The sequence below is a fragment of the Sinocyclocheilus anshuiensis genome, unplaced genomic scaffold, assembly GCF_001515605.1.
Source record: "Sinocyclocheilus anshuiensis isolate Anshui unplaced genomic scaffold, SAMN03320099.WGS_v1.1 scaffold1006, whole genome shotgun sequence".
Taxonomy (NCBI): Eukaryota; Metazoa; Chordata; class Actinopteri; order Cypriniformes; family Cyprinidae; genus Sinocyclocheilus; species Sinocyclocheilus anshuiensis.
In genome coordinates this window covers 318,169-330,508 of record NW_015540918.1, presented here as the reverse complement: position 1 = coordinate 330,508, position 12,340 = coordinate 318,169, and the positions used below count along the sequence as shown (strand labels likewise).

At 38.1% G+C, this 12,340-nt stretch overlaps 1 protein-coding gene and 2 pseudogenes across 1 annotated transcript in view; 1 reads left to right on the top strand and 2 right to left on the bottom strand.

The window, feature by feature from the left end:
- Positions 1–4,686, bottom strand: part of LOC107689308 (beclin 1-associated autophagy-related key regulator-like) — a 7,294-nt gene extending 2,608 nt beyond the window's left edge. The window contains exons 1-7 of the mRNA XM_016487255.1: positions 4,215–4,686; positions 3,580–3,642; positions 3,457–3,499; positions 3,253–3,334; positions 2,842–3,079; positions 1,631–1,854; positions 1,225–1,342 (exon numbers count right to left, since the gene is read on the bottom strand). Coding sequence (XP_016342741.1) covers positions 1,225–1,342; positions 1,631–1,854; positions 2,842–3,079; positions 3,253–3,334; positions 3,457–3,499; positions 3,580–3,642; positions 4,215–4,507 — 1,061 coding nt within the window. The 5' untranslated portion in view covers positions 4,508–4,686. The remainder of the gene's footprint in view (positions 1–1,224; positions 1,343–1,630; positions 1,855–2,841; positions 3,080–3,252; positions 3,335–3,456; positions 3,500–3,579; positions 3,643–4,214) is intronic.
- Positions 4,687–5,343: 657 nt separating this feature from the next.
- Positions 5,344–8,009, bottom strand: LOC107689323 (TATA box-binding protein-like protein 2; annotated as a pseudogene).
- A 504-nt stretch (positions 8,010–8,513) lies between these two features.
- LOC107689321 (jmjC domain-containing protein 7-like) lies at positions 8,514–10,129 on the top strand (annotated as a pseudogene).
- The last annotated feature ends 2,211 nt before the right edge of the window (positions 10,130–12,340 follow it).

Below are 12,340 nucleotides of genomic sequence, written 5' to 3'. Positions count from 1 at the left end.
TGAGAACGACCCAACATGACGCTTTATAACAGTAACAACAACAAGTGCAGACTGATTTAACAAATTCTGCAAATGACAGCTCAGTTACAGACTCATAATGTCACTTAACAGCACACACTTCAGCCCATAAACAACACATACAAACGCTGCGATAAAGTGCAGGAATGGAAGATGTTATGCCCGGTTCAGACTACACGATTTTAGCCCGATTTTGCCACGATTTGCTTGACGTAGGGTGTTGTGGGGATTTGTAAATGACAATGGGCGTCGGGACGCAAGATTCCATCGTTTCAGCTCGTGTAGTGTGTCATAGTGGACGACAGCCAATTCCGCGTCTGCGATGCTTCACGACATCACGACGGAAAGACTAGCATGTTTAATTTTTTTTTCCGTCGTCCACGACAAGTTCTGTCACATTGGTGACGTTGACCAATAGCAGCACAGAAGCTCTTTCATACACAGGTTTCAAACATGGCGAAACGAAAGAGAGATGGTGCTGCTAGGTGGAATTATGAGATGGAGGAAAGGTTCGTGGAGCTGTGGCAACAGTACTCCTGCCTGTATGATGTGTCATCGAGGGACTACCACGACAAAACAAAGAAAGAAAAATGCTGGCGAACTATAGCGGAAGCGCTTCAGCAATGTTTACACTCTTGTTTTCGGAAGTCAGTCGCTAGTTCCGCCTTCTCGATGACATCACGCGCGTCATTAAAGATGGCACGCGATGAATGGTCGGGAAGCAACGTGTAGTCTGACATGTTTCTTGTCCACGGCACGACAAGATTTTAGAAGTCAAAATCATGTAATCTGACACAGTGACTATCGTGACCGACAAAAATATTGTGTAGTCTGAACCCGGCATAAAGTAAACAGTCCCTCAGAGAGCGGCTTGGATGTGAGGGGCGGGGTCAGCAGAGCTCATTAACATTTAAAGGAAAATGCTACAAAACGGCTTGCTCCGAAAATAGCTGTTTTTGACAGGGTAAAAAGGTGTTTTTTACGCTACCATTAAGAAATTTTAGCCAAACTATGTTACAGACTTTTCATTAAGACCCTAAAGAATCATATCAACTTGTGGAAAATGGGCATCGGATGACCCCTTTAAATGTGTCAAAAACACGGCAAAATTACTGAGACATTAACTAAAATAAAAATACAAAATACAAAAATTCAATTCAAACTATAAATAAAAACCATAATAGACACTAAACTTGCAGCTGTAACCTGTTGCACAATTTATTCGGAAGGTTGACATCCAGAATATGAGACAGGATATTGACGAGCTGTGTAGCATAGCAGAGGGCGGCGCTGATGGTGTGTGCCGGGTTGATGTGGTCCAACTCTACACAAGAAAATACACAATTTTGTAAAATGAATTTGTTTAATATTTGATTTCCTTTAAAAAGGAACTGAAGCATTAAAACTGAATGTATTGCATTGCATATTTAGTTAACTATAACTGCACTGAAAAATAACAATGGTTGGCTGGTTGGTTGGTGTTTTAACACCATTCCAGCTTCCTTGGTTCATAGCGAGTAACAAGCTGACAAACTATAAAAGGTTTTTACATTTTGCTTTGGATTTAATGCTTGAGATGTACAGTAATAACCAGCGTTTTTACTATCTGTACCTGGCCCCTGATTTCCACTCTTCTCCTCCACCCAGCTGTAATAGGCTGAGCAGTCTCCATTACTGGGAAGTGTGACATGTGGACCAGTGATACTGATGCTCGTCTCTCCGTTCTGATCATCCCAGATCCAGCGGCCTGAGCTGTAGGTGATTCGCCTCGCCTCTGCGAGTTCACTGACTGTGCTGGAGGTCAGAGCAAGGTCATTTTCAGCCTCTGCTGGGTCCCTGCAAGGCAGAAACACTTAAGATGATGTTTTATGCTTTAGACACCATTTTCAAAAACCAGCCTAACAAGATCAAGTTCATGATCATTTATCAATGCCAAGTGATATTAAGCAATTGCACAAAGAGTGTCCCTGGAGCAACTGAGTGTGAAGCGTCACAATCAAAGGGCACATTCATAAGCAATTATTCAGTATGATTATAGTGGGCATACCAGGTGGAAAGAAATACCCACTATCTTTAAATTTTTGGGGTCATTAAGATTCTTTTTAAATTTTGTTGGAAAGAGTCTTATGCTCACCAAAGGTAACTGTTTTCTATTTGAAAGTATAACAATTGAATACATTTTAATTATTAAACATTTAAATTAATATATTTGAATATATTATACATGTAATTTATTTGTGTGATGCAAAGCATTTTCAGCATCATTACTCCAGTCTTCAGTGTCACATGATCCTTCAGAAATCATTCTAATATGCTGACTTTGTGTTGAAGAAACATTTCTTATTATTATGCTTAATATCTTTGCGGAAATCGTGATACATTTTTTTCCAGGATTTTTTTTGATGTACAGAACGTTCAAATTATTTGAAATTAAATTTTTTAAATTGTCTTTACTGTCAGTTTTCATCAATTTAACGTGTCCTTGATGAATAAAAGTATTAATTTATTTCAAAAATAAAAACCTTTAAACAGTAGTGTATTATTTTGCTGGTGTTTCAATGGTGATTGAAATCACAAGACTGTACAGGAAATATGCACACATTTTAGGCTCTATCAATCCCCACATTAAAGCTGTTCTACAAAGTAAGCAGCAAAATTATGCTGTCTTACAAGTTAACATGTTTTTGCACAAAATCCAGAATGCATTGCAACAAGCTCAGTTAAAATATTCATCCGAGGCTAGAGCACTATGTGTAGTCTGTTAATGTGCATATGTTTTAATGTTCATTCGAATATGTTTATGCTCATCTTATCGGCTCTGACCTGCTGCCCTGCTTCTCCTCCTGGATGTTGAAGATGTGAGTGGTGAGCTCCAGGATGTGCTCTCTCCGCACTTCAGCCAGGACCTCCAGCCTCCCCTGCAGCTCTTTGGATCTCTTCTCCAGAAGCTCGCCCAGACGCTGGTTATGACGCTTAATTTTGTCCCTCTTTTCCTGGTGTCGGCTGGCCCTGCGCTGCAGTCGCTGTCCTTCATCTTGGGAACGCAATAACAGCTCCCTGCCTAAGGTGAAGAAAAAGAACAGCCATGACATCAAACAAAAGATTGCTATTTTTATTTTTTGTCCTTTAACTACTGAAAGGACAATCAAAAAAAAGAACTCAAAGAGTACCTCGATTTGATTAATGAATGTTTACACACTTTTCTCATTGGAGCTTTTTTGTTGTAATACTCACCACTCTTCACTTCTTCATTGCCAGTGCAGATGGCCTCTTTGAGTTGCTGGATTTTCATCTTGCATGACATGATTTTCCACCTCTGTGTTGAACAAAATGCACAACCATGATTATGAGAACTCTCTTAAAAACAGGCTTATATATTTTTTTCCCATCCTCTTCAAATTCAAGCACTTAAAACAAAACATGCACAAAAATACTTACAAGCTGGTCTGCCTGGACCTTCTTGTCCATGGCTTTGATGACTCTGAAACAAAAGGAGAATTCAGACTGGGTATCATCTGAACATAATGTTGAATTATGCATCTCACAACACTGATATAATACCTCTGTTGAAGATTCTCCTTCTCATTTTTGAGCTTTTGTAGTCTTTCCAGCTTTTCTGAATACCTGATGATAGAATAGCAATACAGTGAGTAATACACAATTGCTATCTATCTATCTATAGAGATAGATACACGGATATAAAACAGTTAATAAAAATACTGTCACACACACACACACAGACATACATATATATATATATATATAAACAATAATTAATAATGGAACTGTCACACACAAATACCGCCACAGAGTTTCTTCACAAAACTTAGCCACACAAAAGTAAGCCATGACAACACTTTTAATTAAGGACTTAAAACCTATTTAAATAGCTACGTCATTGACATCTTACAAGAAATGAACGAGACCGTAGAAACTCGAACCTCTTTGTTGTCTGATAGTTTGTTTACAAAGTTAGCAGTTAGCATGCTAGGGCCATGAATTAGCAAAATACGATCTAGTGTCTTTACAAAACGCATTTAAACTCCGAAAACACTTCAAATCAAAGGGGAACATGTGCTTAAATAAAATAAATAGATGTGAAACAGCTCGATAATACTGAAAACTGTTAGCATGCTAGAGTGAGCTGTGTTAGCATACAGTGTAAATAATAATAATAAAAAAAGCTATTAAAACACCTCTCCGGATTTCTCCCGTCAAAAAACACGAAATCGCCGTTCTGAATGCAGCGGGCACAGGTCAGTCTGCGTCTGGCCGTGTTGCAGAGCGGACATCTCTCCACGGCTACAAAGAGCCCCTCTGCATCATCCAGAGCCTCCACCATGACCGCGGCAGCAGCGCTCACGCACGCCGGTTGAAGGTGCTGCTGAGGCGGCTGGGATCGAACGGACGTTAGGGCCTCTGATCCAATCTCTGGATGCTCTTCACCAGGCCCCAAGGCCCGGGGTTCGCCTGATAAGGAACAAGCCATGATGATACAGGCTCTATAAAGAATAGACGCCTCTTAGAAACGGTCAATATTAGATTAACATTATCTGTAATGTTAAAATATAACCAGTAGTTCTGGTCCTAAGGTCTCTATGCCCAGCTGAGTGTAATGGCTGTCTGCCCTACGCACTGTGTGTCGTTTGTTTGTGTATGTTTGTCACGTGTGTGGTGGTGGCGTCTCTTACAAAAATGTACCATGGTAACCATACTTGAATCTAAAATATCATAGTAATACAATATATTTTGCCATTGGAACATCAAATATGGGCCCCCTTCGTTTGGTGTAAGTTTTTGATTCTTGGATATATTTATACTGCATAAATATAGTATAATTATGAAAACAGTAAAAAAAAAATATATTTCTGTTGTAAATAAAGATCATTGGAGTACATTTCACAAGAAGTATGTATAAAGGAAATAAAGCTTCATTTCATTTTACTGGTTCTGCAAAAGAGAAGTCTTCAACGTTTATTTACCTGCATCAGCACGTAGCAGTTCAACATGTACAAAAGGGACAAAACATAGATGTAACCTAAGTGGACATGTCTGCATGTGAGAGCCCACATAAGGCAAAGCTGAATATTTTAACAAAACATTTACTTTTCACAGTACGCTTTGGAATGCTCTGTTATTTCAGCAACCCTCGCTAATGTAGACAATACATAAAGTAAACATAGACATTAAGCAAAGTGCAATAACAAAACTTTTGATTAAATTATTGCATTCAAACCTTTCAAGGATCACTCATAAATGGATACGAGGCACATTGTTATAGACAAATATTCAGATGCAGCTCATGTAAGCAAAAGCGCAGCATTTCTACTGCTTCCTGAACACTTTGAGGATGGGGTAAATATTTTCAAAGGCTTCATAGATCTCTGACCGTTCTTTCGCACCTAAAAATCATAATAACATGAAGAGAACGGGTTTTAAAAACAATTTCAATGCATGGCTGCCAAATAGACTTTTTTTTAAAGATTGGACTAGGAATAGTTCCCCCACAAACATGCAGCTTTTCACTTCACAAGATGTTAATTGATGTACTAGAGTCATGTGGATTACTTGTGGATTATTGTGATGTTTTTATCAGCCGTTTGGACTCTCATTCTGACGGCACCCATTCACTGCAGAGGATCCATTGGTGAGCAAGTGATGGAATGCTACATTTCTCCAAGTCTGTTCTGATGAAGAAACAAACTCTTGTATGGCCTGAGGGTGAGTAAATTTTTCAGCTAATTTTCATTTTTGGGTGAACTATTCCTTTAAGATTGGACTATGTGAGATTAGACTATACTATATACCAACTGTACCTGTGAGGACAACTTTTCCAGACACAAAAATCAGCAGCACAATACGTGGCTTCACCATGCGATATATCCAGGAAACAGCTCTGGCTCATAGCTGAAGGTAGTAAAATGGTTAAAGACAGATGTTACAAGGTCACTTATATTGTGGGCCAGTAACCATCAAAGTCATTGATGACAGACAGACGCCTGTCCAGACCTGCTGAACTGCTGGTGAGTGAGGACCAGGCCTTCTAAGCGTATAGGAAAGCAGACGTCACAACTTCCAACCATGTTTTGGATTTTGAAGTCAAGGAATTTGACAGGGAAACCAAGTTTCTGTACCACCCGGGCATATTTCCGTGCAGCAAGGCGAGATTGCTCCTCACTGCTTGGAATGGGGTAAAAGACACATATGAGACTATTTCTGAGTTACGTTTATCTGTTTTACAGTTGTGCTACCGTAATGCATTATGGTTAGAGTTCTGAATATATATTATGTGTACCTCTTGGCTCCAGTGCAGACCATTTTTCCAGAGCTGAATATGAGAGCAGTAGTTCTTGGTTCACGGATCCTCATTATAACTGCAGCTATACATAGGCAAAGTTTGGAGTTGTGCTACTGAAAAGACTGAAAAATGTACCTGAAACACTTTAAATTAAAGGAACAGGTCACCCAAAAATTGAAATTCTGTCATTTATTTTTACTCATCCTTATGTCAACAGCATACAGAGTAAAAAAAATGACAATTTACAAGAACTATTCCTTTTAAAAAAGCTATGTAAATGTGCGTCTTGTCTATGATTTAACACAGTTCTATAGTTTTGTATATATAAACCACAGTAAGAAAGTACCTTTGGGTTATATTCAGCATTTCGAGCTTGAAGTGCAATGGATTTGAGATCCAGAGGGCAAGCAAGATTCACTGTTGACACAATATTCCTGTGTATAATCAAAAACAGGTTTGGAAATATAGTCTTACACTGTAAACTGATGCATTACTCACAAAAAAATCAGGATGCAATGACTGGTGGTTTAAAAGTAATCACTGTATGCTTAAAGAAGTGCAAAGGATTCTATTCAAAGGTAACTAACTTACTTCAGACATCTGGTTTAGTTAAATCATGGAGTTCAAGCATTTTACAGCCTTTTACACTCTTAAAAATAAAGCTTCCAACATTTTCATAGTGATGTCGTAGAAGAACTATTTTTTGGTTCCCCAAAGAACCTTTCAGTGAACAGTTCTTAAAATAACCATTTCTTCTTAGTGAGAAGCACAATTTAATAATCGAACCTTTATAAAATCAAATCTTTTTTCCATTATAAGGAACGTTTTGTGGAGTTAAAAAAATATTCTTGAAACCCAATAAAGAACATTTTGTTTTTAAGAGTGTAGCAACATTTGAAATAAAGTTCTGGGCCTATATGATGCCATTAGATGTTAAAAAGAATCCCGGATACACATTCTTCACATTTTTTCTATAAAATGCCTTAGTGTAATTGTGGGATGATGCCTGAACTCTCTGCCACTGGGGTCATGGGGGTCATAGGGGTCATGGGAGTCATCGGGAGATTGAACTGCGAGGAGTTTTGGACAGAAATACTGGTGTCAGTATCTGCCTCTGCTGGCTCTCTCAGCGGACAGTCAGCGTATATGCCGCTGTCCTCATTCCTGCTGACATTCTCAGCCTGTGACGGCTCATCTTGTGTGCTAAGTTCATCAGGTAAGAAGCTCAGGTCCAAGTCTCCTGAGAGGTTAAAGAGGACAGGAAAGAGGAATCCTGGAGCTGTGGAGCTTGACCCTGTAGGCCCAGATCCCCCTCAAAGATGTAATCAGATGAACCCTTAGGAGAAAAAAAAAGTGATAAATACATTAAAGGCTTCAATTCAATCAATTGAATTTTAACACACCATATGTTGTTAGGGAGGACCAAATAAATACATTTGACTAGGACATTTATCTATGCCTTCATAGTTTTTTTCATTTCTGTAGTAAGGTTTCAAATGTATTTATTCCTGTTTTTATTTATTTCATATTTCCTCATAAATATGTTGATTTCCTTATTTATAACTACTTAATTTATGTTATAAGAACACTAGAGTGCAGCTAACAAAGACTTAACATTTCAGCTATTTATTTTACAACTTACAGCAATAGTCTGGTCAAAGTAATTTTAGAGAGCTGCCTCCTCATCCAACATGAGGGTGAGTAAATGATGACAGAATTTTCATTTTTGGGTGAACTATCCCTTTAATGTCCATTGGAAGAAAACATGTACAAAAAAACCTAATTGGCGTCAAGTGTGAGTTACTTCTCTTTAGTAGGCTCAAATAAAATATATTTTATATAATTACAATTATATTTTTGTTGCATTTTTGCGCTAACAAAATAACACAACTTGAAAAAATTAATATATTTTCCTGTAGTGCAGTCTCCGGCCAGTAGAGGGAGACAGACACAACGCTGTAAACAGTCACATTTGCGCATGTACGGAAGACAAATGTCATAACATTAACAACTGTTAAACGTGAGATGTGGATATGAGCTGTCACTAATAATTTCAAAACAATAATAGTTACTTGTATAGTATGAATAGTTTGGCATGCATGGGAATAATGTATATTATGAGTATTTCAAGCTGAAGGAGGCTTGTGAAAAATCAGCAGTCACTGTATTGGTTCCATAGAAACTTGTGGAGAGTGTTATGGATGCAGTTAAAGAACGCTTGAGAGATTTTCCTAAAGAAGCTCGGGGTGAGTTCACTTACTGTCTATTGACACCTGAACACTTATAATAACACTTATTATAATATATAATCGTATGCCGATAATAGACAGATAGAAAGATATATAGATAATGTACATGCAATGGCAATAGTATTTTATGGTAAATTATTTATCATTAAATATTTATCAATATATATCATTAAACATAAAAAATAATAAATTGGTGAATCTCGGAAAATAATTGAATGGGTCATATCTTACCTCAAAATGAAAAAAAATAAATAAATAAATAAAAAAATAAAAAAAAATAAATATATATATATATATATGAACATAATATATCATGAAATATTTAACAAAAAAAAAAATATATATTTTTTTTTTTATTTGTTTTTAGGCATAACCTTAAAAACATAAGCATATCAGTGACATCAGTCTTCTCTTCTCTTCCTCAGAGCTTTATCTAATGATGCAGTGCTGTACCTGGATGGGCCCCTATCTCCTCTTCAGTTTTATCGTGACTGGATTGGTTCAAACAAGCCCTGCATCATTCGTAATGCCTTCAGTGATTGGCCAGCTTTGTCTAAATGGAACCCCACATATCTCAGGTGAGCCAATCAGATTATCAGATCATTCTAAGACTTCTAACATTTAAAGGTCCCATGGCATGAAAATTTCACTTTAGGAGGTTTCTCAGATGGCCCAATCCGGAATCTTCCCTTTATGTCGTCATACGGGGAAAGGTTACCTCCCCTTTCTCTGCTTTGCCCGCCCAGAGAATTTGGCCCGCCCATGAGAAAATGAGCTACTACCGTGCGAGGCGAGCGCAATATTTTTTTTTCCTCCAGAGACATCATGGCTTGCAAACCAGCAAAGCATGGCAGTTGCCCCGCCTCTCTCCTCCTCATTAGCATTTAAAGCTACAGACACAGAAATGGCACGTCCTAAGGAAAGCTCATTGTGGGACTGTCTCCTAGTGGCTGAAATTCTGCACCAAGGCTGAATTTCGGGAAAGAGACTTCAGATACAGTACTAGGGACCACTTAGGCCTATATAAAAGCATCCAAAAAGCAGCATGTCATGGGACCTTTAAGCTCTGCTCCCTGATTCCTGAAAATGTTTCTGCAAACTTTTCTTATCATATTTGTGCAGAGAGAAAGTGGGCTCCAAAGTCATCAGTGTGGCAGTCACTCCAAACGGATATGCAGATGCCGTGAACGGGAATCGCGTTGTGATGCCAGAGGAGCGTCAGATGACCTTTAGCCCTCTGCTGGATATCATCATAGGAGGGAAGGTGAAGAGCAGTGGTGTGTTTTACGTTCAGAAGCAATGCTCAAATTTGACTGAGGAGTTACTGGAGCTGACGGGAGACTTACAGACTCACATTCCCTGGACGAGTGAAGCGCTGGGTATGTCCACTGTCCACACAATTTACATTCATTTTCTACTTGGATGTGCCTTTGATTGGAGAATGGCAGATTAATGTGCAATGTGGATTTTTAAAAATTTAGGATAAGAGCCTGATGCTGTAAATTTCTGGCTTGGGGAGGAAAGTGCGGTCACATCAAGTGAGTTTGTCTTCACTTGTTCATAAACGTAAAAGATTGTAAACTTTAAACTAGTGGTTCTCAACCAGGGGACCAAAACAAGCATTAAAATGACCTAAAACAACTACAAATATTATTTAAATTCACCCCCTCAACAAATGTTTTATTTTTTCAGAATTTCCGCAGAAATCTTATAAATGAGGTATAAATCTTATACTGTATATGAGGTAGCCTAATTTTAAAAGTGTAAATTCTAGACATGGAAAAGTCATGGAAATTAATAAAATCGTAAAATGCCATGGGTATTTTAATAATACAGTTAGACCAAGCTCTTAAATATGTTATTGGGTAGAAATTGTGAGTAAAAAATTGTGGAGTCCTTGACAAACATTGTTGGATGTTGAGATGTGCATGTACATTTGTAGTGATCTAGAATAAATATTGCAATAAACAATGCAGTTTAACGTAATAAATACAGTTTTATTTGTTTGACTTCTCTGAGAAAGAGATTTCAGGTGACAGATTGTATAAACACAGAGAATAGAAACACTTGACTTCGGTTTGGAGCAAAAGGTAAGACAAAGTCACAAGTTTCCAAAAGAAACGGTCTTAGAAAGCACTGGTCCACCTGTAATGCTAAAAATACATCTTGATCAATTGACCATAGGTTAGATGAAAGCAGAGCTGGTCACCACAGAGAGATAGCACTGAAAGCAGAAGGTTTGCATGATTGTTCATGAGGAGCAGGTCAAGCGTACAACCATGCATTCTAGTTCAGGAAGCGAGCCCACCCTAAATTCTGCTTTTCTTCATGCATGTGCTGTGTATTCATGCTGATTCTCACATATTACTTTTGTTACTGATGCAGTCTTATTGTACGGTTTTCATTTCTGCTACATCACCGAAGCCCACTAGCTAGCTAAATAAAGTCTGTTTGGGCTTATGTTAATTATTTTTATCTCATGCATTTTCAGTCTTGCTTAAGAGATGACAAATGAGAGCTTTTGCTGCATACTAGAATGGGTGTAAATAAATCTATTTCACTACAAGACTGCCAGTGCAATCTGCCATTGGTGAAAAGGGGTAACAGTTGGGTAAAAATTTGCATTGTTTTTGCAATTGCACATTTTGCATCTTTCATTGTTAATACATTTGTCAGAACAGTTTGATAGAATGTTACAAGAGGTGGAACTAAGCATCAAGTCAATAAATACAATTTGTGCATCTCAGACACCAGGCAAGTTGCAGCTGAACTAGTTGCAGTGTTGACTTAAGCTGGGTGTACACTGTGCAATTTTTTAAAATTCAGATCATACAATATGACACCAGTGAGATGCTGGATAAAAGGCCATGGCGACTGTGTGACATCAACTGTATTTTATGGCTGTATGATATAAATCTTTGGTCGCCACTGATGGCATCAACTAGGTGTTTAGATTATCAATCGTGTCATGTCCTGACATTTTCATTCACAAAGAGCATGTCATCTTAAGCAATCAAATACTGTCAATTTGGCCTGTCGACAAAAACAATCTTTTAACATCCCAAAATCGTACAGTGTGCACCTGGCTTTAGCTTGGATTTGTATCAGTAGAAGAGCTGGACACAATAAAACAAGTGCAGGTCTATCTATATAAGAAGTTACAGTACACTTAACATAATATGCCATCATTTTGAATCAAGCTTCATGACAAAAAAGTGCCTTACTGTACATTATCATATTACTACAGAAAAGAAGAGTTGTTTCAAGCAGAGGTCAGAGAGGCAACACCTCAACCTAGTTAGCAAGGGATTGTGGGAAAGACTGTGGATTACAGAGTGCACATCACGTAACAATAAAACATACCTTTAAAGGGGTCATATGATGCGATTTCAAGTTTTCCTTTCTCTTTGGAGTGTTACAAGCTGTTCGTGAATAGATAAGATCCCTAAAGTTGCAAAGACTAAAGTCTCAAATCCAAAGAGATATTCTTTATAAAAGTTAAGACTGGTCCACGCCCTCCTAAAACACCTCGTTTAAACACGCCCCCACGTCTACGTCACTGTGTGGGAAGATTTGCATAACGCCGCCCAAATGTTCACGCAAAGAAAGAAGGCATAACTTTTGATTCTTGCTGTAGTATTGTTGCCGCCGCCATGTTGTGAAGACGCTGTGAGTTTTGTTGCAAAAGCGAAACTACTTTGTTTGGCCTTCCAAAAGAGGACATGACTAGAAATCAGTGGTTAAGTTGTATTTACAACACTGTTCCAGAACAGTT